This window comes from Lissotriton helveticus, chromosome 8 (genome assembly GCF_964261635.1).
Source record: "Lissotriton helveticus chromosome 8, aLisHel1.1, whole genome shotgun sequence".
NCBI lineage: Eukaryota > Metazoa > Chordata > Amphibia > Caudata > Salamandridae > Lissotriton > Lissotriton helveticus.
Genome location: NC_136069.1, coordinates 424199962 through 424225287, shown reverse-complemented (window position 1 = coordinate 424225287; position 25326 = coordinate 424199962). Strand labels below are relative to the sequence as shown.

The following is a 25326-nucleotide window of genomic DNA, read 5'->3' as shown; positions in this document are numbered from 1 at the left end:
GTTTTAATTCCTTGAGAAGGCTTCCTTTAAGTTGTTCTTTGCCAGGACCTTCTTCCTCGTGGACATTATATCAACCAGAAGCTTATGTGATTTGTAGTTTCTAGTGGTTCAAGACTCTTACTTGGCAACATTTTGAGACAGGTTTTAACTTAACCAAAGACAAAGCTTATATACCCAAGGTATATGAATTTCACAAAACGAGACGTCTGCCTTACCATTCACAACTACAGCTTAAAATTGCAGTGGGAGTTTGTGTTTGCAGAGCAGAGTTACTGTGTCTGGGTGGAACAGCTGAGGTCTGTTCATGCACCAGATAGTCATACATTTCAGGGACTACTCTGAAAGGCATTCAGCCTTCAACACTGCTTTCATTCAGTGAGCTCTTTTCTCTAAAATGAAGAGGGAAGCCAATCACTCAGGGGTTGTATTCTGTTCCACCAAAGATATACCCCAACCGAGCAAGACTCAATGATGTGTAAGGCTGCAACATGGGCTTACCATGTCACTATAGGCTACACCTAAGGCATACTGGAATCAGACACTGCGGCTTTGTCATCAGTGCTGGTGTTATAACACAGGTTCCAGGAACTATATTTTACAGAAGTATCCTTGGCATTTGTTGGATTGTTTGAGGAAAATCGTTAGAATTAGAAGTGGGTGTCGGATGATTCCGTGGAGGCAATACTTTGCTTAGCTATTGGTGGTATTACTTTCCACTGGCGTCTTTCTTACAATGGTCTTGTTAACATCCCTTCTTCCTTTTTATGCTGTTCACTTAATTAGACAGTTTAGGTAGTTTACACAGTTTGGGACACTGGAATATGAGACTTTTACAGACCGACGACCGGTAGTCAAGGGTGCAGTCTAGGGCGAAAGCCCATATTATGCCTGTTTTGGTGTAATACAGTGTTTATGTAGCACTGTTCCTAGTCACACAAATAATGATTGGTTAAGAATGACCGAACATAAATAATGGGAGTATTAGCAGGTAATCAAAGCATTAATGTCACAAATCAAAAGCCAATAGTTAGAATTGCTGTTTGGAGAACCAAAACGCTGTATAAACACTACAAATCATATTCTATGTCAAATGCTTGTGTGACATGGAGGAATTGACTTAGTGCCATAACAGCATCAAATCCAACTAACATCACATTAAAATTAGTCAAAATATAAAACCATACCTGACATTCTTCAGATTCTTCCTCTGGAGTTATTGGTAGAATGGAAGGCTTTGGTGGTAGCTTGAGTTCATAGGACATTATACTCCACCTGAGGACGAACGAACATGATCACAAGAAGGTTAATGTAGAATATGTTTTGCCTGTGCTCTTCATCTTTACCATGCATTTATAGAGGGATGTCTCACAAAGGCGCCATCTATTGACTGTTTCTAGATAGAAAGTGAAATGAGTCCTATAGTTCTAAGATTTATCTGCAATGATACTATTGGTGAACATATGAAACAAGCAGGCAAAGCCAATAAGTTTCACTTACACAAGAGCTATTGGCTTTGCCAATGTTTTTAGCCATATTTTACAGCAGCGTGGAGTGTAGTAGAGTAAAGCGGAGTGGAGTGGCATGGCACAGAGTGGGGTTGAATGGCTTAGTGTGGAGTGGCGCAGAGAGTAGTAGAGTGGCCTGGAGTGCCATAGACTGCAGTGGTGTTGAGTAGAGTAACATGGAGTACAGCGCCGTAGAGTGGTGCAGAGAAGAGTGCAGTGGTGTACAGTACAATGGTGTAGAGTAGAGTGCAGTGGTGTGAAGTGCAGTACAGTGTTGCAGAGTGGTACAGTGGCATAGTGTGATTCAGTGTACAGCAGAGTGGTGTAGAGTGCAGTGCAGTTGAGTGGTGCGGAGTAGAGTGGTATAGAATGAAGTGGCATAGAGTGGTGCAGAGGCATATAGTGCAGTGCCGTAGAGTGTAGTGCTGCAGAGTAAAACGATATAGACTGCAGTGGCCAAGTGTAGAGTGGTGCAGAGTAGAGAGGAGTGCAGTGGCATACAGAAGTCGCCTAGAGTGGTGCACTGTATAGTGCAGTGGCGTAAACTGCAGTGGTATAGAATACGGTGGTGCAGAGTAGAGTGCAGTGGCGTAGAGTGCAGTGGTATTGTGTAGTTATGCACAGTAGAGTGCAGTGGCATAGAGTGCAGTGATGCAGAATACAGTAGTGTGCAGTAGAGTGTAGCGGCTAAGAGTGGCGTGGAGTGTAGTAGCGTTCAGTTCAGGGTAGTGGGGTGGGAGGGAGGGAGGGAAAAGAAGCAACATGGAGGAGTCGGTGGGAAGGAACAGAAGCATCATGGAGGGGGCGGGTGGGAAGGAACAGAAGCATCGTGGAGGGCCTGGTGGGAAGGAACAGAAGCATCATGGAGGGGGTGGGTGGAAAGGAACAGAAGCATCATGGAGGGGGTGGGTGGAAAGGAACAGAAGCATCATGGAGGGGGCTGGTGGGAGGGAACAGAATCATCGTGGAGGGGATGGGAAGGAACAGAAGCATCGTGAAGAGGGCGGGTGGGAGGGAACAGAAGCATCGTGAAGAGGGCGGGTGGGAGGGAACAGAAGCATCGTGAAGAGGGCGGGTGGGAGGGAACAGAAGCATCGTGAAGAGGGCGGGTGGGAGGGAACAGAAGCATCGTGAAGAGGGCGGGTGGGAGGGAACAGAAGCATCGTGAAGAGGGCGGGTGGGAGGGAACAGATGCATCGTGAAGAGGGCGGGTGGGAGGGAAAAGAAGCATCGTGAAGAGGGCGGGTGGGAGGGAACAGAAGCATCGTGAAGAGGGCGGGTGGGAGGGAACAGAAGCATCGTGAAGAGGGCGGGTGGGAGGGAACAGAAGCATCGTGAAGAGGGCGGGTGGGAGGGAACAGAAGCATCGTGAAGAGGGCGGGTGGGAGGGAACAGAAGCATCGTGAAGAGGGCGGGTGGGAGGGAACAGAAGTATTGTGAAGAGGGTGGTGGGAGGGAACAGAAGCATCGTGGAGGGGCGGGTGGAAGGGAACAGAGGGGCGGGTGGGAGGGAACAGAAGCAACGTGGAGGGGGCAGGTGGGAGGGAACAGAAGTAACATGGTGGTTGGTTTCAATAATAAAAACGTGACAGGATTTGGAATTACAAAGTCCAAGTTTTATCTGGTTAGTACTTTACCTGTCTAACATTTTCGTACTGGCTCGTTCTAATTTTTCCAAAATTTGAGGCAGCTGAGTATCATCATCACATGCACCACCCCATCCGAGGACTCGAGCAAGATCGTTTCCAGTACCTAGCGGAAGCACTCCTAGTTGACACTGAAATGCAAAGAGAGAATAGGTCTGGTATTGTGATAAAAACATTGGAAACTACACACTACAAACTTTAAAACTAGGTGATGCAAGAAAAGAAACATAAGCATCCCAAATAGTTGTAGTTACAGCGCTGGCTGAAATTAGGCACCGTCATTACAATATTTTCCAGCTAGCCAAATATCAAATTATTCTGTCTCATTTAACGTACGTCAGACCTCTTCACTGTATTAATTTTGAACTCCAAACATTAGGATGTATGTCAAAACACAACCAGGCTAATGCTCCATTCTGTCTTACTGGGTGCTTTCCAACTGTAACTGTGCAGCTGGACGCATACATGAACACTGCTTCCAGCGTGTAGCTGTGGATGAAAAGCCCAATAAAATGTTCTTTAATTTTAGAAATAATACTAATAATAATAACTCTAATAACAAACAAGGATAACATAGATGTTTACCCTTCCTTGCATCTTTGAGATTCTGGAATTAAGTGGGAAAAAATGATTGAAAAGATGGGTTTCAAAACACAAAGTATTAGGTATACGCAGCACCAGTGACTAAACCAGTCATACTCGTGTAACAGCAGAGCACATAAGTGTGTTTTGTGAGCAGTGCTTTAGTTTCATTTTAAAAAGAGAATGATTTGCCTAATAATTTGAAAGTCACTAGATTTAGGAAAAGGGTAGGTATGACCTTGCTTATAAATTGCAGTTATTTCCTTGTCAATGTGAACAAAATAATAGTCAATTAGATTCGTAAGAGTCCCTATTTTGGCACAGTAAACGGGGAAGGGGAAAATAACGACCAGTCTCTAAGAATACTTCTTAAAAGTAAAATTTTAAGCATCTATCAATTTAGGAGATATTTGATCTCTTGGATTCATGATTGTGTCTCTCACTTTTTGGCTATTTTGGACTGCAAAAATCTGAAGACCTAAACTTAACTTTTCAAGAAATCAAAAGTAATATACACTACCATCAAAGATTTTTTACTCTTGCTGTTGTCAATAGGCAACTGCAATTGCATTAGCAGACAAACTATTGGTATCAATAATAAAACAGGACAGAGGCCTAAACATGCACGTTGTATATTATGTGTAGATATGGTTAGATGCAGATATGAAACATCAACGTGCCTGTTTGTGCAAACTGAGCTTGTCTATTTCTGACAAAACCCAGCCGACGCTTCCATCTCCTCCACAGACGAGGATCCGAAAATTGTCAAACTTCTGAAACAGTCGTAAACTGAAAGAAACAAAATCTTATTTTTATTGAATAACAAATGTATGCCTCACACTGTTCAAAATCTGCCTGTTACTTGCCATGTAAGAGAATGAATGAAAACGTTTAACTTAGCACAGACATTGTCATTTACACAATTGTTCTGGTTAATGAGCATGCACATTGGTCTCAAGTATTTTTCACAATTTAAATATTCCATTTAGATCATATCCGTTTCCTTGGTCAATGCTTGTTGTAAATATTCCACCAAGAAGAAATACAATGAATTAATAACAATGAGTAGAAAAGGAAAATAAATAATAATGAGCTTGGCCAGGAGGTTGCAAATACAAGATGCTCTTATAATCATAAAAAACAAAAAAGTACTTCCAATAGGTAGCTTTCCATGTAATGACTCAATCGTGTGGCATTCTCCTAGTTGCCAGTTATAACAGCGAAAGGCTCTCTTCTTTAATTGCAAGGAACAGCCAAGTCTTTTGCACTCTTTAAAAGAACAGAATCTAGCATCAAACATATATGATGTACTAACTAGGAGTTGAGCTCTGTTCTGTTTATAATTATTCCTGTCCATTTGCAGGGTAAACAGCTAACTGCAAAGAAGAGGCATTGCATTTGGTCCTGAACCTTTATGAATAGTAAATATCGAAAAGCTTATTCATAGAGACATTTTGGATTACGTAAAGGAGTGCTCCTATAGTACTCTTAAGTACACGCCAATGTGAAATAGCCCTAAAACATCTAAAATGAGAATATTCATATACAGTTAGTACAACCAGAAATCCTTGCCCGCTATGCACATTTACAAATTTGGAGCTGGGTGTTTTCAGACTTATTCACAAAGGGATTTATTTATTTATTTATTTGAAAAGGTCAATATAGCGCTGGGTAGACCCGGAGGTATCAGAGCGCTTTACATGAGATAGGACATTGTTTCAGGACATTGTTACATAGTTACAGTTGCAATTACCAGTATTTGCTTAGGAGAAAAACGTGAGCTTACACATTAATATAAGATATTAGCGCGTAGCATATCCAAGACACACGTCATATGAGGAATGGAAGTAAGTGGGGGGAAAGGTAGACAGGGGAGAGGAAAGCAGACAGAGTCAGGTAGATCGGAAGGGGGAAAGTACTCCTGGTGGAACAAAGCAGTCAAGGCTGTCGAGGAGAGAGACAGATAAAACCGTGAAAAACTTGTAGAATACAAAAGTGGGATTCATAGCAGAATATTCTAATTCCTATATGATGGAGAAATGCTAACAGGTATTTCCAAGTAAAGCGTATCAAATGTTTCTTTTTAAATCATTCATGGATGGGAGAGTACATATGCTAGAGTACTCCCTGAACTACTAAATGCTTTGGGAATTGCCCCCCCCCCCCCGGTCTAGAAGTGTGGTTTGTGGTTTGCTACACATCATGGACTGCGCCTCCAATGACATCCTTTGCAAAATTTTCTGAATCTTGCCTTAGTGAGGCTCAGCAGATGAAATTGCTATCAGGGGACACCGATATTGAAAGGGTCCTTTTGTGATGGTAGGCCTTAAAAGAACACTGAATTGCAGACAACAACCAAAATATTGAAAACCATGCTCAGCATGCCTGGGGGAAAACGAAACAAAATTCAAAGTTTATGAACAGACACTATTTCTTAATCCGTTAATAAGCTCAGCATTTTTGTCTCCTGTTCTATGTGTGTCTGAACGTTTGCCTGAGGACTAATACATTTTTCCTGGGGAAGTACCAACAGATTTTTTGTCGTTCTAAAACTAGACATCAACAAATATACCTAATTGTTTTTATTATATTTAAATTCTATTAGTATTTCAAGGAAAATCAACTGCTTACCAAATATCTGTTAGATTTACATGAAAGAACTCAAAGTAGATCACAAATCATCAGTAACCTTAACATACAATTTTCATGCCACTGTTCAATTCAATTCAATTCAATAAACTTTATTCGGTTAAAAAACAATTAACCATAAAAGTAGCAAACATAAAACAAAGTACAATAATTACAATAATTACAATAAATTCTTCTCATGATTGATAATACAGTGAGGTAGATCAATAAGGAATCTATGATATTTCAATTTGAATTTGTTTTCTAAATTTAAAAACACTTTTTAAATAATTTAAAATCACAGTAACAGTTAAAATCGTGTCCATTTTCTGTACTTCTAAAAAAGCTGGGCGACATCTGGTTAAATTCATATTTTTTAAAAAAGGGACAATAATTTTCCTACGTATAGCAGTATAAAATTTGCAGAAAAAAAGGATATGAATATCAGACTGTTGTGATGTACCATCACACAAGCAAGTGGGCAAAATATGAGTCCATGAGTTCATGCATGGAAAAGACACTAATCTAAAAAATATACAAAATCTAAAACGAGTTAAAAGAAAGCGATCATAGTTAGTCATGGGCAGGGATAAATATGGCTGTACAGTATTAGTCTCACAGAGGGTAGGAAGGTGAGAGTGTACTGTAGATTTCAAAATTTCCACTCTCTTCCTCTTACTCATCAGGTGGTCCAGGCAGATAGTTTTTAATAACTTCCTAGGGATAGTGTCCATTGAGATTGGATCCAAGAAATATGAGTGTAGTCCAATCTCGGTCAAGAAATGATTTACGTAACTCAACCATTCCATTCTGTCCGCATGGTCCAAACTGAGGGTGTCACGTAGCAGAGCCCGATTCATAACGCATTCATTAGTAGTCCATACCCTATGCCACAATAGGATAGGTTGAATTCTGATAATGTCCGTTATGTAGGGTTGGCCAAGTTCAGCGTGACAATTAAATGTGGCTGCACACTGTGGGACTGCTAGAACTCCCCTCAGAAATTTGTTCTCTACCAGCTGGATTTGATCAACATTTGCATATCCCCACAGACCTGAGCCATACATAGCCACAGACAAGCATGTAGCTTTATAGATGGTTAACATTTCTTTTATCGGCTTCCTGCCCAGTTTCCTAACAAAATTCTGTAAGGCCATGATCGTTTTCATAAATAAAAGAGTTCTAGCCTTAATAGCGCTTGTCCAGGAGCCTGACTCATGGAATAAAATGCCCAAATAAGAAAAGGTTGGGGTGTTATCCAGCGGGACATTATTTAAAACAATACGCTTCATTGATTTACCTGGTTTTAGGCCGCAATTCATTGAGAAAGTCTTACTACAGTTAACTAGTAGATCCAGGTTCAACATAAATTTCTCAAAGCTAACTACTAGTTTTTGTAGAGCACGAGGAGTGCGTGCCATGAGTACTGCGTCATCCGCATACATGAGCGCAGGGATTTCCCTCCTCCCCACCCTGGGCATATCCCTACACTCCTGCAGCAGGTGACGCTCGAGCCCATTGATATAAAGAAGAAATAAAAAAGGTGCCAATACGCAACCTTGCCGCACTCCGCGACCTATGCTAAATTGTCTGGAGCATTCTCCCCCCCTGCCGTAACGAACAGAGGCTGTAGCTCCACTGTAGAGTTCCCTCAAAAAACAAATAATGTTATTATCCACTCCCAAACCTTTCATTATATTCCACAATTTAGAGTGTGATACACAATCGAACGCTGAAGAGAGATCAACAAAAGTAAAATACAAGCGTTCGGATTTTATCCTTATATATTTATGCTGCAAGAGCATTAGGTTTAACCCTTGCTCAATTGTACCAATCCCTTTTTGGAAACCAAATTGCAAATCACTAATAATATCATTTTCCTCTGCCCAGCTTTGGAGTCTTGCCAACACAACACGTCCTAAAATTTTTACTGAGGAATCAAGAAGGGAGATTGGTCTGTAACAGGCACAGCTGTTCCTATCCCCCTTCTTGTAGATCGGGACAATGACTGAGGTGAACCAAGATTCTTTCAGGCCCAATGAGAGAGCTGCATTAAAAAGTTGTACTAACATTGGCCCCCAAATTTCAATATTAGCTTTAAATAGATCTGCCGGAATCCCATCAGGTCCGGCAGCCTTACCGCATTTAGTTGATCCCAGGGCTAAGAGCACTTCATCAATTGTCGTAACCAGGTTGTAACTCTGTTGTACATCCAGGCTAGAGTTAATACCCCCAACATGGATGTCTTCCTGTGCCTTATAAAGATTTGAAAAATGGTCTACCCATTTATCCTCATCTATTGCAATCTCGATTCGCGCCGTGTGGGTTTCATAGGGGAAAGGAGTATTAACTGCTTTCCAAAATGCAGCGGAATCTTTAGATTGCGAGGCCTCACAAAGGGAATCTAATGCCTCCTTATTTAATGCGGTTTTCCTTGCTTTCAGGGCCTGAGTATATGTATTCCTACACTCTCTTATTTCATTTTTATCCTTAGGGCATCTGTGTACTGCCTGTTTTAAATTTTTCAAAGCCCTTGTACATACAGTATTAAACCAGCTCTTAGGCCCCTTGCCTCTGCGTTTTGCCTCCACCCGTAGGCTACTTTTTATATTTGCAGCTATTGTTCCAAAGTGCTCAATAATTTGATCTTTAGTGGAATTATCACTTAGGCAAATCCTAAAACTATTTGAGCACACCTCCCAGAGTTTCTCAAAAAAGGTTGTGGGGATTACTTTACTCCATTTAAGTGTGTACCCATTTTGTCTCCCAAGGACAACATCAACCGCTGTCTCTACTAGAGGCGCGGCCGTCGATGGGTCTGGGAACAAATCTACTACCTTAAGAGATTGTGGAAGGTGGTCACTTATGGGTAATTGGATATTCGTAACCCCCAGGAGTCTATGATTGAGGTTACTGGAAGTGATAATAAAATCAATAGTTGTCGATGAGCCTCTACCAACAAAAGTCGGAACAAAGGGTGTAGGTTCTGGGGCAGATTCATTGGCAAACCCCAAGTCAAACATGAATAATAATTCATTTAGTAAGTCCCCCATCAGGGTATGATCAAAGTGTGTCAAGTACATGTCTCTCTCAGTCATTAGGCCACATAGGCCCTGATTCCTTTTAGTACATAATGAACAATTAAAATCCCCCCCCCCCATATGATTATCAGGTCCCTTTCATTTCTGTCTACCTCTAACTGAATTTCATCTTTAAGCTGCTTCATTACAACCAGAATATCATCTCTCGGGACATTGTTATAAAAATTAATAATTAGCACCACAGCTCCTTTATAATTCCGTAAGGTTATAATTTGGAAATAGCAAGAACTTAAATGGCAGTGAGCTTGTTTAATTTTAAGTTGATTTGAAACAAGCGTTGTCAACCCACCCTTAGCTCTTCCAAAATGACCTCCAACAGCTGGTGTAAAGAAGGTTCTATAGCCACTTACATGGATTGATTCCTGTATCCAGGTTTCTTGCAAAGCCACTATATTCTGACCATTTATTACTGACTCCCATGCCGGATTTGTGATTTTTTGCCTAAACCCTGCTATATTCCAAAACAACAGTGTGCATAGATCATTCTCTTTCTGGGTCAGGCCTTCACCTGCCTGTTCCCCACCCCTAATAATGATATCAACTGTGGGGGATTGCATCTGGTCCTGGATATTACTGTTACATGGTAATAAGCTGTTAGTATTAGGGGTCTTTTGTAAAGTTGGCAAATCTTGGGGAATCCCGCTCAAAGTCTCAGTACTTTTAGGGGGAACTATATCCTTAATAAAGGGGTAAAAAACTAAAGGATAAAACTTATTCCCAGCCAAATTTTTTTGAGATGTCTGAGCTTGTTGTCAATCCACCCCGTCCAGCCCATTAAAAATCTGGAAACGATTTTGGATAGGTAAATTGTACATGGACGGGTGGAACTCTTTATTATACCATGGCCTCCCCTGCAGGAGGTTGGGCTCAGGATGTAGTGGATATTGGCTATTTATAGGGGGGTATTGATAATCTAATACCTGGTATCTGGGATAAAACTCCTCCGAGCTTTGCATATGAATATGGGGGTCCTGAGCATTTACATAAAGAGGATAACCCCTCAACGGTGGTGGCCCCATTAAACCGGGCATATCCCATGGTCCCACTTTTCTAAAACCCCGCTGTCGGTGTGATGTTTTCTTAAATAGCTGCCTATTCCAACCCTGTTTATTATTGTCTTTTGATGGTGCGTAGGGATAGAAATAGGATAAAAGATGTGTGGAGATGGCATCGCTGCTACTGGCATCGAACCAATCTCCAATGTGCCTCACGGCCCTATAATCCTTGAAATTGATGACTATTACATCACCCATTCTGTCCTTAGGTCTGACTCCCACCCAATGGGCACGCCTTACACTTACGATTTCTCCATTGATGGATGCAGGCAACGGTCTGTTGTCTCGGAGCCAGAATGTAACCTTGTTCCGTAAGGCAACGTGATCTTCCCATTTACCTGTAGGTAGCTCTGGAACCCCTGCCATTACAATGACAAAAGGGGCACAATCTGGGGGTAAGTCTATTGTATGGCTCGGTTTTTCTAAGGCAATAGTTGGTGGATTCTTATTTCTCGGGTTAGTTGTTAAAGGGTCTTTTCTCCCACCCTGATTTTGGGATCCCCCAGGTTTTTGAGTTTGTTCTTTAGTTAGTGGGGCCGCCAGCTGAATAGCAGGCGGTTGCAATGTGGGAGTTGATGGCACAGTCGTTGGGCTACCCACTCTACCCTTTTCTTGGACTAATTTCCTTTTTTTAAACACGGGTGCTGATATCTTAATTACTGGAGTAATAGGAGCAGATGTTATAGGGGGCATTACAGCGTTAGATTTTGCAGGAGGGTTAGTCTTAACTGTGGGATTCGTCTTAGCTTTTTCCGGGCCTTTTATTAGTTCATGTAAAAGGAGGGAATTCTGTTCAACCTTTTTCTCTATGATGTCCAAATGTGTGGACATCAAGTCGGTCTTATCCAAAATCGGTTGCAACACACCCCTAATTAATTCTAAGATTTTGGCCAACATGGCCTCTTCACCTAATGGGATTTGACCAGTATGTGACTGTGGGGACTGAACTACCCCTTTCCTTATCTTCTGAGGTCGGTTACACAGTGGTTCACCCCCCCTTTTTTTACTTGTTCTTATAGTGGGCGGTGAAATGGAAGACCTAAAAGATGCCTCAGTGGGCATTTTTGGAGATCCTGATAGCCTTCCATTATCATTCCCTGTATATGAATCTGGTAGAGATAAGCTAGTTGGCGTACTGGACAAAAGAAGCTTACTCATTGTAGTAGGATCAAGGGGAAAATTATCAGTATTGTCTATAATCCCTGATTGTAAACAGTCAATAAGCATCACAGAATCTGTGGGTCGACTCTGTGAAATAGCATCCCCCACTCCTCCCAGGTTTGAGGATCTCAACTCAAGGAGTAGAGGTGCAGTTTCAGGCACACTCCCCCCTCCTTGTGTAATTTTATAACTTGCCTTACTTTGCTTCCCCCTCCGTCTCACTCTGGCTTTCTTAAATTTTCTAGGGGATTTTTTAGTTGCACGATCATTTATTCCTGTAGCTGATGATATAGCCAATACTGTGGGAACTGGAGCACAAAAATTTTCATCAGACTGGCCTGCATGGACCATAGCTGTTACAATGGTTACTTTGCCTGCAGGGACTGAGTGTTCCATAGCCACAGGGTTATCAGAAACAGTTACTAGGAGTTCTGGTACAGTAGTAATAGTAGGTGAGTGTTCCAAACCCAGTGAAGCCCTCCTGTTACTGTTAATTTGCGCTACCTTCTTTATAAGGAAATTGTCCATAGTAACCACTTTAGTAGTCATAGTGGCTGATGGTTGAATGCTGGCTTAATACGAGAAGAATAAAAAACAAATGACAAGTTCTCACTCACATATTAAGAAGCTGCTCGAATGATGGATAGAGGGACGTAAAGGGTATGGCCCCGGCCCGGCTCCTCGGTCCACGGAGGGCCACAGAGGGCCCGCCCTTTGCCCGGGCTTAGCTCCGGGCGCGCCCGCGCGCGACTCGCGGGGGTGAGGGGGGTGTCAGCCTTTTACCAGCGCCTCCGGGCGCTTCCTGCACGTCACGGGCGCGCTGGTGCCCCAGGGGCTGCTGGGGATTGTGGTCCCGTCCGTCCGGTGCCTCCCGGGATAATTTCCGCCGTTTCCCTCACGGCTCTGCTCTGCCCGATGGCCAGATAGTCAGGTAAGGTCTGTTCTGGTGTCCCCCCTGGTCTCGTGGGGGTCAGCCTTTTACCAGCGCCTCCGGGCGCTTCCTGCACGTCACGAGCGCGCTGGTGCCCCAGGGGCTGCTGGGGATTGTGGTCCCGTCCGTCCGGTGCCTCCCGGGATAATTTCCGCCGTTTCCCTCACGGCTCTGCTCTGCCCGATGGCCAGATAGTCAGGTAAGGTCTGTTCTGGTGTCCCCCCTGGTCTCGTGGGGGTCAGCCTTTTACCAGCGCCTCCGGGCGCTTCCTGCACGTCACGGGCGCGCTGGTGCCCCAGGGGCTGCTGGGGATTGTGGTCCCGTCCGTCCGGTGCCTCCCGGGATAATTTCCGCCGTTTCCCTCACGGCTCTGCTCTGCCCGATGGCCAGATAGTCAGGTAAGGTCTGTTCTGGTGTCCCCCCTGGTCTCGTGGGGGTCAGCCTTTTACCAGCGCCTCCGGGCGCTTCCTGCACGTCACGGGCGCGCTGGTGCCCCAGGGGCTGCTGGGGATTGTGGTCCCGTCCGTCCGGTGCCTCCCGGGATAATTTCCGCCGTTTCCCTCACGGCTCTGCTCTGCCCGATGGCCAGATAGTCAGGTAAGGTCTGTTCTGGTGTCCCCCCTGGTCTCGTGGGGGTCAGCCTTTTACCAGCGCCTCCGGGCGCTTCCTGCACGTCACGGGCGCGCTGGTGCCCCAGGGGCTGCTGGGGATTGTGGTCCCGTCCGTCCGGTGCCTCCCGGGATAATTTCCGCCGTTTCCCTCACGGCTCTGCTCTGCCCATGGCCAGATAGTCAGTTAAGGTCTGTTCTGGTGTCCCCCCTGGTCTCGTGGGGGTCAGCCTTTTACCAGCGCCTCCGGGCGCTTCCTGCACGTCACGGGCGCGCTGGTGCCCCAGGGGCTGCTGGGGATTGTGGTCCCGTCCGTCCGGTGCCTCCCGGGATAATTTCCGCCGTTTCCCTCACGGCTCTGCTCTGCCCGATGGCCAGATAGTCAGGTAAGGTCTGTTCTGGTGTCCCCCCTGGTCTCGTGGGGGTCAGCCTTTTACCAGCGCCTCCGGGCGCTTCCTGCACGTCACGAGCGCGCTGGTGCCCCAGGGGCTGCTGGGGATTGTGGTCCCGTCCGTCCGGTGCCTCCCGGGATAATTTCCGCCGTTTCCCTCACGGCTCTGCTCTGCCCGATGGCCAGATAGTCAGGTAAGGTCTGTTCTGGTGTCCCCCCTGGTCTCGTGGGGGTCAGCCTTTTACCAGCGCCTCCGGGCGCTTCCTGCACGTCACGGGCGCGCTGGTGCCCCAGGGGCTGCTGGGGATTGTGGTCCCGTCCGTCCGGTGCCTCCCGGGATAATTTCCGCCGTTTCCCTCACGGCTCTGCTCTGCCCGATGGCCAGATAGTCAGGTAAGGTCTGTTCTGGTGTCCCCCCTGGTCTCGTGGGGGTCAGCCTTTTACCAGCGCCTCCGGGCGCTTCCTGCACGTCACGGGCGCGCTGGTGCCCCAGGGGCTGCTGGGGATTGTGGTCCCGTCCGTCCGGTGCCTCCCGGGATAATTTCCGCCGTTTCCCTCACGGCTCTGCTCTGCCCGATGGCCAGATAGTCAGGTAAGGTCTGTTCTGGTGTCCCCCCTGGTCTCGTGGGGGTCAGCCTTTTACCAGCGCCTCCGGGCGCTTCCTGCACGTCACGGGCGCGCTGGTGCCCCAGGGGCTGCTGGGGATTGTGGTCCCGTCCGTCCGGTGCCTCCCGGGATAATTTCCGCCGTTTCCCTCACGGCTCTGCTCTGCCCATGGCCAGATAGTCAGTTAAGGTCTGTTCTGGTGTCCCCCCTGGTCTCGTGGGGGTCAGCCTTTTACCAGCGCCTCCGGGCGCTTCCTGCACGTCACGGGCGCGCTGGTGCCCCAGGGGCTGCTGGGGATTGTGGTCCCGTCCGTCCGGTGCCTCCCGGGATAATTTCCGCCGTTTCCCTCACGGCTCTGCTCTGCCCGATGGCCAGATAGTCAGGTAAGGTCTGTTCTGGTGTCCCCCCTGGTCTCGTGGGGGTCAGCCTTTTACCAGCGCCTCCGGGCGCTTCCTGCACGTCTGGGGCGCGCTGGTGCCCCAGGGGCTGCTGGGGATTGTGGTCCCGTCCGTCCGGTGCCTCCCGGGATAATTTCCGCCGTTTCCCTCACGGCTCTGCTCTGCCCGATGGCCAGATAGTCAGGTAAGGTCTGTTCTGGTGTCCCCCTGGTGCCACTGTTTTCAGTTCAAAGAAAACTACTCCAGCCTTGGTTATTTTTGCCATTTCAGAGAACCAGGTTTACCACACTTCTGGTTGAGGGTAGTAAATTTTGATCACACACCAATTTCTCAGCTTACTTCAACCAGAGCAGGCTATATGTTTAAGTGTTACAGCTGATAAGGATATTCTTGATTTACAGGTGGTCCCAATGTTAGCTGATAATCTTTGCTTGAGATGGCTACTAAGCATAATGCGCAGAATCCGGAACAATGGAACAGCCATACCCACCCACAGAGGGACAGAACATAGGCATCTGCAGACCCTTCTGTGCACGGGGGATCCCTTAACCTAGGGTCACTAATTCACAGTAAAACCTATGAATATCAATAAGTCTGGGGGCCCTCACTATTCCTCATCATTTAGTGTTATCCCAGTGAACCCAGAGATTTCTTTTCTTTATCCAAAGTTTTAGTAGTTTTACAGTTCAGGCAGGAAGTAGCTGCAAAACATGCACATTTGCAATGTGTAGTTTAGTCATTCTCCTAGGCCCCGGAACAAGTCCGAACACTGCACAACAAATGTTCACTTAGATAATCGGAAGATTTATAGAACATTTGTAGGGGGCATAAATATAGCAGTGCATATAGCAAAAAAAGGACGCACATTTGAGGTCATCAACTCTACAACAGTGCAGAAGGTAGCCAAAGTACACGTTAAAGACCACCAGTAGTAATCATGAGAGCTATGTACAAACTAAGCAGCATGGTACAAGAAGGATGTAGTCATCAGTTGTCCAATAATAATGCACATTAAAGATGAACAGCAGAATGGACAGCAGCACTGCACCAATAATAAAGATGATACGGTACGTATAACAGAAGCGGAAATGGAAAGTACAGGAGATTGAAACTAGCATCCACTTCAGAACTTTGTGGAAATTGTGTCAATGCATGTGCAATATAGTGCAACTCAAATGAGTATGATCTAAACATTAGCATGAGTAAAAGTATGGTAATTAAGTCACTGGATCATCACAGTGATTAGTATTATGGTTAGTTTAGAAGGATCGAAAGATTACTGAGAGATTAATTCGACTTGCAACCTAGAAATGTTGCTATCCTTAGAGAAAATATTTGGAGCATATAGTTTGGGAGTCCAGTCAGAGGGAAAGAGCTTTGAGTTGTTTGAAAAAGTAGGAGAAATTATGGTTAACGTGTGTTAAGGTTAAGCGTAACTAAGGGCATTTATATGCTTATGGCAGAAAGGCACTGGGCTAGAGTGGTCACGTTCTCTGTTTCGTCAATCTTAAGGTAAAACAGATTATCATCTGCTTACTGGTAGAAGTCGAGAACAGCTTTGGAGAAGATCTCATCCAAAAGTTAAACTTACAAGTTGAAATGAAAAGGATCAAACATCGAATCCTATGGAACTTGTATAACTGTGGCATCCAATATAATTACCTGTTTTAATGCACTGTGTTCTGTATACAGTCCTTGGGGAATTCATATATTTCTACAAAATTCAACAATTGCATCCATGACATATATACAAGAAAATTGTATTGGTCATCTATACAGATATATGTATTTCTCTCATACTCACCCTAAGTGGGGTCCTCCATTCATTAAATCAAACACCTGAGCGGGATTTAGTAACTGCTTGAATCGTCGAAGAAACTTCACTCCCTGATTATCGCCACTCTTCGAGTTCACAAAAACTAGAAGTGGGCTAGCACAGGATGGAGGGCATGTTGCTTTCCAGAATCCTGAGACAGGTTCAGAGAAAAAAGGTAAAGGATTAGAGATGTTCTAATAGTGAACTGATATAGTACACTTTTAAATGTATGTACACATTTTCAGCCGTGGCCCTAACACTCCAAAACCTTCATTTACATTAACGCCAAATAGCAATTAAAGAAGCATCCAAATTTCAGTATAAGGCCAAGTCTGTGCGCCTGTGTGTGCCTGCTTTTGCGTGTGTGTGTGTGTATATATCACCACTTTTCCTCAGGGGCTTCCACTCGCACTCACGATTAAGTTGCAATTATCACAATTCTGATTTATTTCAGCATGCCAGAAACATCTCTAAGCGTTTCAGATTTGTTGATTTGCTATTCTCATGAGCGAGGTCTCTGAAGGGGAAATGTGGTGTGATTTGTCAACGGCTTGGCTCTGACGTACCGCAACACCTTAGAGCGCCCAGGAGTCAAAAAGTGGGCCGCTGTGGAAAGGAGATAGATATATATATATATATATATATATATATATATCATCAAATCTGATTTTTGCGAAGTCAGTTTTCCTAATTTTTGGAATCCTCTTTTGTTGTACAATTTCATATCTCGAATACACTTCTCCATCCAACCCCTTTAAAAAAAATTTTAAAGGCTATTCCAAAAGAGAAAATTTTGTTCAATTCTCCTTTCTCCACAGAAGTAAAGAAGCGTTGCTAATATCCAAGAAGTGGCAGGTAATAGAAACATGTTACTTATCACCATCTTTTGTAAGCATTCTCTCTTTTTTTTCCTAAGGCAAGTTGCTTTCTATGTGTGCAGTGACTCAGACTTTTGGTTTGGAAGCTGCTTTCTTTGGGACGCCTCACCGTTGTATTGGTTGCTGCTCCTGGCTCCTTGTAGCTGTTCCTTTTACTTCACAACTTGCAGTACCCGCTTCGCGGGTCCCGCTGCGCTCCTCCTCTACAAGGGACACCTGGACTGTGCTTGTGGGCGAAGTGACTGCTAGCTGGGCTGCGAGCGCTTGGGGGTCCGGACTTAGTTTCCCAGAAGTCCCGGTTCCCCCCGCCTCCCGTCACCTGGCCGCTCTCCCGGCTAGCCTAGTCCCGCTTCCACATTTGAAAAGGTGTTTGGAAGCTGCTTTCTTTGGGACACCTAACCGTTGTATTGGTTGCTGCTCCTGGCTCCTTGTAGCTGTTCCTTTTACTTCACAACTTGCGGTACCCGCTTCGCGGGTCCCGCTGCGCTCCTCCTCTACAAGGGACACCTGGACTGTGCTTGTGGGCGAAGTGACTGCTAGCTGGGATGCGAGCGCTTGGGGTCCGGACTTCGTTTTCCAGAAGTCCCGGTTCCCCCCGCCTCCCGTCAACCTGGCCACTCTCCCGGCTAGCCTAGTCCCGCCTCCACTCTTTAGCTCTGTATTTAAGTTAAGTGTAAACTCCGGGGCGCGGGAGCGTCGTGGGAGAAGCCCGGGACAAGGGCGGGACCGTCCGGGGCCGGAAGAGGCTGGGCTGGGCCCCCCCTCTGATAAGCTTTGTTTTAGTTTATTATTATTAGGCTTGTACTCCTATCTACCCCTGAGCTCTTCTAATTGTAATTCGTGAAATAGTGTGTTTTATTTCTATTTTAATTATTTATAGGCTGACTTAACTTGCCCACCTCCTGTTTAGCAACCCTTTTTCTTTTAGACATTATTTATTACTGTATTATTATTCAAGAATGTCTAGCCTGATTCCCAATTCTCTACCTAATTGTGTGAGTGCATCCATCCTCGGCCCCCTTGATACATTTTTTACTAGAGCTACTAAAGATATTGATAGAGAGTTAGCTCTAGCTGAAAGGAAGGCCGAGCGTCGCCTCTCAATTGAGTTCCTTAAGAGACAGGCCCCTCTTAATCATGAGAAGGTTGTTGTAAGCACTTCGGTACTCGATAGCACGTATGTTGAGGCTGATGCGGAATTATTTAACACTGATAACATTCCTTTAATTTTCCAAGAAAATCAACTTTTATTGGAAGACTTAGATTCAGCTGAGGAGGGTAAAAGTAACTTGCCCACGGCCACATCAAATAACCTTATAGATCTCAATACCCCCTCACCTTTGGATGCTGTTCCCCATTCTATTAGTAACATCTTACCTCCACCACTGAAGATCCAAACTGAGATAGTCACGCTGCTTGATCCTCAATCTACTACTAAATCAAGTAGACCGCGTGAAAATCAAATAAGACAAGAGAGCAGAGGAGCGGTACGCTCTCCGGTTAGGAAGAGAAGAAGGAAGGGAGGGAAAAATAAAAGTGGGTCGGGCAACCCGTGGAAGCCGCCACAGGTAGCTGTCCCCAAAGAATTCCCATCAGATGTAGTCGGGAAAGAGTTAATAGTTGGGAAAGAAGTAATAACAGAGAAACTTGTCATGGATCACAAATCAACTCTTAATGATGGGCTTTTTGAGGCTGTTGAAAGTCTTTTAAAGGCTCTTATTCTCCCTCTAGTTGAAAGGCTTAAAAGGCTGGATAAAAAATTGGATTGCCTTTTTCCACAGTTTACCCTATCAGAGAATTCAAATCCAATTAACCCAGCTATTCTAACTGAAAATAAAATTATAAATAAACAATCTGAAAGCAATCAATGTAGGCAACACACTTCTACTGTGAAACCGAATAATGTGCCTGCGATTACAAATTCTATCACACCAGCAGGCACATCAGCTTCAACAGTTAGGAAAGCCACAAGTAAAGAAAAGTCTCGTCCAGTGGTTTTGAAGCCTCTGCACACCAATAGATTACCTTCTACCCAAACAAACTCCTTTAATAGAGGTAAATCTAATTATAAAAACACAGTAGATTTGCCCCCGGACTCCTAATTTTGTTTTTATTTTAACAGGCGTTCCTGTTGTCCCAGAGGGAAATGTGGAATCAAACACTAGCTTAAAAAACAAAGTCATTCACTGGCTACGTTTGAATAGACCATTACCTTTACATTTGAATGGAGACATTGTCTCAGTTAGAAGGTGTTTTTGGGTGGGCATACGCCCTAAAGATATAGAGGGTGATTTGATTATTGTCAACTTTCGGGATCATAGTATGGTCACTTATATTAGTGACTGGTTCCCGGGTAATAGTAATGGAGGAGTGTCAACTCGAAATTTGACATACTTTTACCCGGAAATCATGATGTTCTCCTCGATTACACCTCGGATGAGACGTGGTTTGGATTTTCCCTATCATCGGAAACAATTTATGAACCAGTTTATTCCCACCCATTTTAACAGAAATGCAAATGTTTTCCCTCCGCAAAATCACCCTAATATGTACTCTAGTTCAAATAACCACTTCCCTTCAAATCCTAAGGTTTTTTGGAATATTCCTCTATCAAATAGGTTTGATCCGTTAACCCCTATGGATTCAAATGACTGACTGAAACTAACCTCCAAACAAAAAATCCCAGCTCGGGACAAAATGTCTACATTTTCTTCTTTGGTTGAGGGTGTTATGCCTGCGCCAGTGTCCCAACATGATTCTACCCTGTGGGATGATGTGAAGACAATAACTAATAATAACATAAATGCTGTGGAGGACCCTTGGGTTAGTGATATACTCCAAAACTGCTGTGAACAATATAATGATTCTGTGGTTTATGGCAAAGATGGAGAAAATGTTATTCAAGGGAATACGGGATCCATGTATAAACTAAATCTTAATCCTGACTTAGATCAGTGGTGTGGAGACAACCCTTGCACATTTAGAGATATAAATACTCCCGATGTTGATCTGGTAACAAATCGCAGAGAAAATAGGGTGGATGGGTGTGACCTAGCTTATCCTATAGAGAAATCACTACAGGGAAATGAAGGCAATCGGGTGGAGGCTAGATGTTTCCGTTTAATTTCTTGGAATATAGCCGGCCTTGGACGAAGATTAGAGGATCCTGTCTGGTTAAACTATATTGAATCTTTTGACATTGCCTGCTTCCAGGAGACATGGAGTACTGTGGATCAGAGTTTGGATGGATTTCAAATGTTTAATGTTTGTGCAATACCATCGCAAGCAGGGAGAGCTAAGGGTGGGCTTATGACAGCTATCTCTGTAAAAAATAACCTAAGACATGTGACCCGAGTGGTGGAATCACCTTGGTACCAATTACTTATGATCAAGGACTTATTTCCGGTAACCCTTCTTCTTGTAAATTGGTACTACAATATATTTGATCCCCATGTAACCGTAGTTATTGATAACCTACAGGAAGAGATTGTTAAGGTGACAAACAGGGTCTTCCCTCTTCTAATTATATGGTTAGGTGATTTTAACTGTGAGTTATACAAGTTTAGCGGATCTAGGGTGTGCAGTCTGATGGATTTAACTGACCAACCTATGGCTCATTTTACCCATTCAAAACAAGGGGAGGCTCTAAATAGTATTACAAAAGAGAATGATGGACGGAGCGTTTGCACAAATCAAACACTCACCCCCAGTCAACTGATCTGGGTTTAATCCATCACCATTCTTTAGTTCACTCGGCCACCCCAGTTCAGACATGGCTATATGCAAATCAGTCTGACCCTGTGCCTTATGGGAACAGTCCAGCCCGAGCTGCCAAGCCATGTCTTCCCTGGACCGGAAACAAGCATCCTGGGACCGGTTTCGATTCATAATCCTCATCAGCCAGGCTATCTTGAATCCAGTGGCCAAGTGAACAAGGGACTCACGTCTGAGCATACCCTGCCACACTTAGGGCGAACAAAGCGATACAAAAGAGAATGATGGACGGAGCGTTTGCACAAATCAAACACTCACCCCCAGTCAACTGATCTGGGTTTAATCCATCACCATTCTTTAGTTCACTCGGCCACCCCAGTTCAGACATGGCTATATGCAAATCAGTCTGACCCTGTGCCTTATGGGAACAGTCCAGCCCGAACTGCCAAGCCATGTCTTCCCTGGACCGGAAACAAGCATCCTGGGACCGGTTTCGGATTCATAATCCTCATCAGCCAGGCTATCTTGAATCCAGTGGCCAAGTGAACAAGGGACTCACGTCTGAGCATACCCTGCCACACTTAGGGCGAACAAAGCGATACAAAAGAGAATGATGGACGGAGCGTTTGCACAAATCAAACACTCACCCCCAGTCAACTGATCTGGGTTTAATCCATCACCATTCTTTAGTTCACTCAGCCACCCCAGTTCAGACATGGCTATATGCAAATCAGTCTGACCCTGTGCCTTATGGGAACAGTCCAGCCCAAACTGCCAAGCCATGTCTTCCCTGGACCGGAAACAAGCATCCTGGGACCGGTTTCGGATTCATAATCCTCATCAGCCAGGCTATCTTGAATCCAGCGGCCAAGTGAACAAGGGACTCATGTCTGAGCATACCCTGCCACACTTAGGGCGAACAAAGCGATACAAAAGAGAATGATGGACGGAGCGTTTGCACAAATCAAACACTCACCCCCAGTCAACTGATCTGGGTTTAATCCATCACCATTCTTTAGTTCACTCGGCCACCCCAGTTCAGACATGGCTATATGCAAATCAGTCTGACCCTGTGCCTTATGGGAACAGTCCAGCCCGAACTGCCAATCCATGTCTTCCCTGGACCGGAAACAAGCATCCTGGAACCGGTTTCGGATACTAAATAGTATTGTCATGAATAATGATTTATGTATCTTGGATACGTCTAGCTTTTCTGGTGCATTGAATATACCCACTTTTCAAGGTACAGGGGGCAGAATGAGTGTAATTGATTTTGCCATGGTGTCTAGGGGTTACTCTCATTTTCTGAAAGATTTTAGAATTGAGGCGAACCCAGCTAGTGACCATAACCCCCTAACTTTGAGTTTTAACCTGACTCTCGAGAAGAACCAGTTTGTGGAACAACCTATAGTATATAGCCAAAACCAGGGTGTTACTTTAAGGTGGGACAAAGTAAATGTGAGTCAACTTGAAGCGGATGTCTTTAAGGAAAATCAGGATAAAATAGAAATTTGTCTGACAACTATATCAGATCCAGACCACATAATTGAGAATTTTGAATTGTTATTGGGAAATGCTGCTTCACACCTTGTAAAGACAGGGGGGAAGAAACAAGATCGTGGGCCTAAATGGTTTGACGCAGAATGTTCTTCTGCTCAAACACATTTAACAAAGGCATTATCCCAAGACCCACGTGATAGAGATCTGGTTAGATCTGCCAGGAAAAGATATAGGGAGGTACTGAGTAAGAGAAAAAATGATCTAAGGACCAAGGCATGGGAAGACTTGGAAAAAGCGGTTGATCTAAGGGATAATAGGCTCTTTTGGGAGATAATAAATAGGCCTTTTTTTAAATCAGGGGAAGATAATACTATTCGAGTGCATATACCTGAAGACTCCTGGGTAGCTCACTACAGTAAAATTTTTAACCCAAATGAGATATTGTTAATTGCTACCACGGGTGAGGGTGATTATAATTTTAATATAGAATCAGCAAAATCACTTAGTTATTCATTAATGCTTTCAGAGGTAAAGTTGGCTTTGACCAAGGGGGCTGCCTTAAAGGCCCCAGGCCCTGATGCAGTACCCTTGGATCTTTTCAAACATAATTTGGAGGTCTGGTCCCCATTACCTTTGAATGTTTTTAAGGCAATAATTCTGGGGTCCATTCCGACCTCTTGGAAAGAGGCAGTTGTGGTACCTATTTTTAAAAAGGGTGATAAGTCTGACTCACGCTGCTATAGGCCAATATCATTAATAGACGCGTCATGTAAGTTAATGGGTAGGGTGATATTGGCTCGCCTTGAAACATGGGCAGAGTCAGCGGGGGTTATTGTAGAATCCCAATATGGTTTTAGAAGAGGGAAAGGAACCACTGAGCAGTGTTTAAATTTAGCACTGATTATGGGCAAGTACATGGGTGCCAAGAATAGTTCTATCCATTTGGCATTCATGGACTTGTCCAGTGCTTTCGATACGGTATGTAGGGGTAAATTGTGGCGGATGATGGAGTCTATGGGTTTGAGGAGCCTTTGGTTACTCTGCTCCGCAGGCTTCACGCTGCCACAACGGTGAGAATTAGATATGGCCCTGGGGGAGAGAAAACTAGACCTATATTATCTACTGAAGGTGTCCGCCAGGGATGTATTTAGCCCCCTTTTTATTTCTGGTTTACACAAACGGACTAGAAAGTTTTTTGTTAGAAACTGGTGCTGATTTCCCTCAGATAAATGGCAAAAGAATTCCAATGTTGTCATATGCAGATGACACTGTCCTAATGACCCTTACTCCCAATAGCACGCAGACTTGCCTGAATGCCTTTGACATGTTTATGGGAAACTTAGATCTTGGGGTCAATTTTACTAAATCTTTTGCCATGACTTGTGGTCCGAAAAGTGTTAAAAACCGCAAGTACATGGTGAGGGACTCAAATATAGAGAAAGTTGACAACTTCAATTACCTGGGAAACCTTTTTAATAAAAAATTGAACTGGGAACCTCTGATAGTAGCCCGGGTTCAAAAGGTTACACAATCAATTGTAGCTCTTTTTCGCTTTGCTAGCAAATTAGGACAACGACGTATAGCTGAAATAATTACTTTGTATGAAGCTAAATGTGTCTCTGCTATGACCTATGGTGCTGGTGTCTGGGGGTCACAAAATTGTGAAAAGCTACAGATTATGGAGAATAAATTTATAAAACGTCTCCTATCTGTCCCATCAAGCACATCAAATATTTTTTGTCATGGGGAGGTTGATATTGAGTTTGCAAGTGACATCATAAAAGTAGCGCCATTAGTATTGTGGTCTAAGGTTTGGCAGTCTGAGGAACTGAAGCTGACAAAAGATATCCTACAAGACTGCCTTAAACTTGAGTACTATAGGGAAATTCCATGGCTTCGCTATGTCAGAGATACCCTTTATAAAATTGGGTTAGGAAACATGTTTACAAATCCTGGCATGATCAATAAGGATGCTAAGTTAACCATCAAAAACGCCTATAGTTCTAGGTTGGGTTCCTTAAGGAACAGTGAAAATGTATTACGTGTTCGGGGCAAACTAGTGCGACCCTTTTATTTATCATATATTATGAATACGCAATGTCGTTTCTATTTGACAAGGTTTCGCCTTGGTACTCTACACTTCCTTTTTGCCTTTCCAAAGCAGGGGGGGGGTGCAGTGAGAAGTTACCTTGTTGCCCCTGTAATAATAAGGTTTCGCAAAACACCCTGCATCTTATTCTTTTTTGCACTTTGTCTAAGGTCCCAAGAAATATTTTTATTAGACCATTACTATTATCCTTTGGATCGTGCTATTATAAAGAAGGATATGAATATTTATTATCTTTGTCAACTGCAAACATCTGTAATGCTGTACTGAGTTTTATTAGATCAGCTCTTGTGATTAGAAACCGTTATTGAATGTTTATGAAAATCAGAATTATGTAAATATGTACCATGGTTTTATTGTAGTTGGTGTTTTTATATTGATGTATACTTTTATGATTTCTTTGTGAAATCGAAATAAAGTTATGAAATGAAATGACTCAGACTTCGATTCTGCTCTCCTTTTAACTTAAAGACATGTCTGGGCATTGAAGTATACGTCTAAGGGGGATGGGTCAAGTGATTCAACTTGCAAATAATATACCATCCCAAGAATCCCAAGAATGACATGCAGAAGGTAGTTCTTTTTAGGGTTATTGAATCTACGTTTTTTGTAACAGTACATACACATGATGGGAGTAATTTTCAGCCAGTGCTAGCTTTATATTCAATAGCACTTTGGATTCCAGGACCAGTAGTTTCT

General features: G+C 44.1%; 1 protein-coding gene across 3 annotated transcripts in view; it reads right to left on the bottom strand.

Annotated features, from left to right (window-relative positions):
- The window catches only part of DGKH (diacylglycerol kinase eta), a 681607-nt gene that overhangs the window by 239436 nt on the left and 416845 nt on the right, over window positions 1–25326 (bottom strand). For all 3 annotated transcript variants that reach the window (XM_078657279.1, XM_078657278.1, XM_078657277.1), the window contains exons 9-12: window positions 16417–16579; window positions 4414–4522; window positions 3143–3282; window positions 1185–1272 (exon numbers count right to left, since the gene is read on the bottom strand). In XM_078657279.1, coding sequence (XP_078513405.1) covers window positions 1185–1272; window positions 3143–3282; window positions 4414–4522; window positions 16417–16579 — 500 coding nt within the window. The remainder of the gene's footprint in view (window positions 1–1184; window positions 1273–3142; window positions 3283–4413; window positions 4523–16416; window positions 16580–25326) is intronic.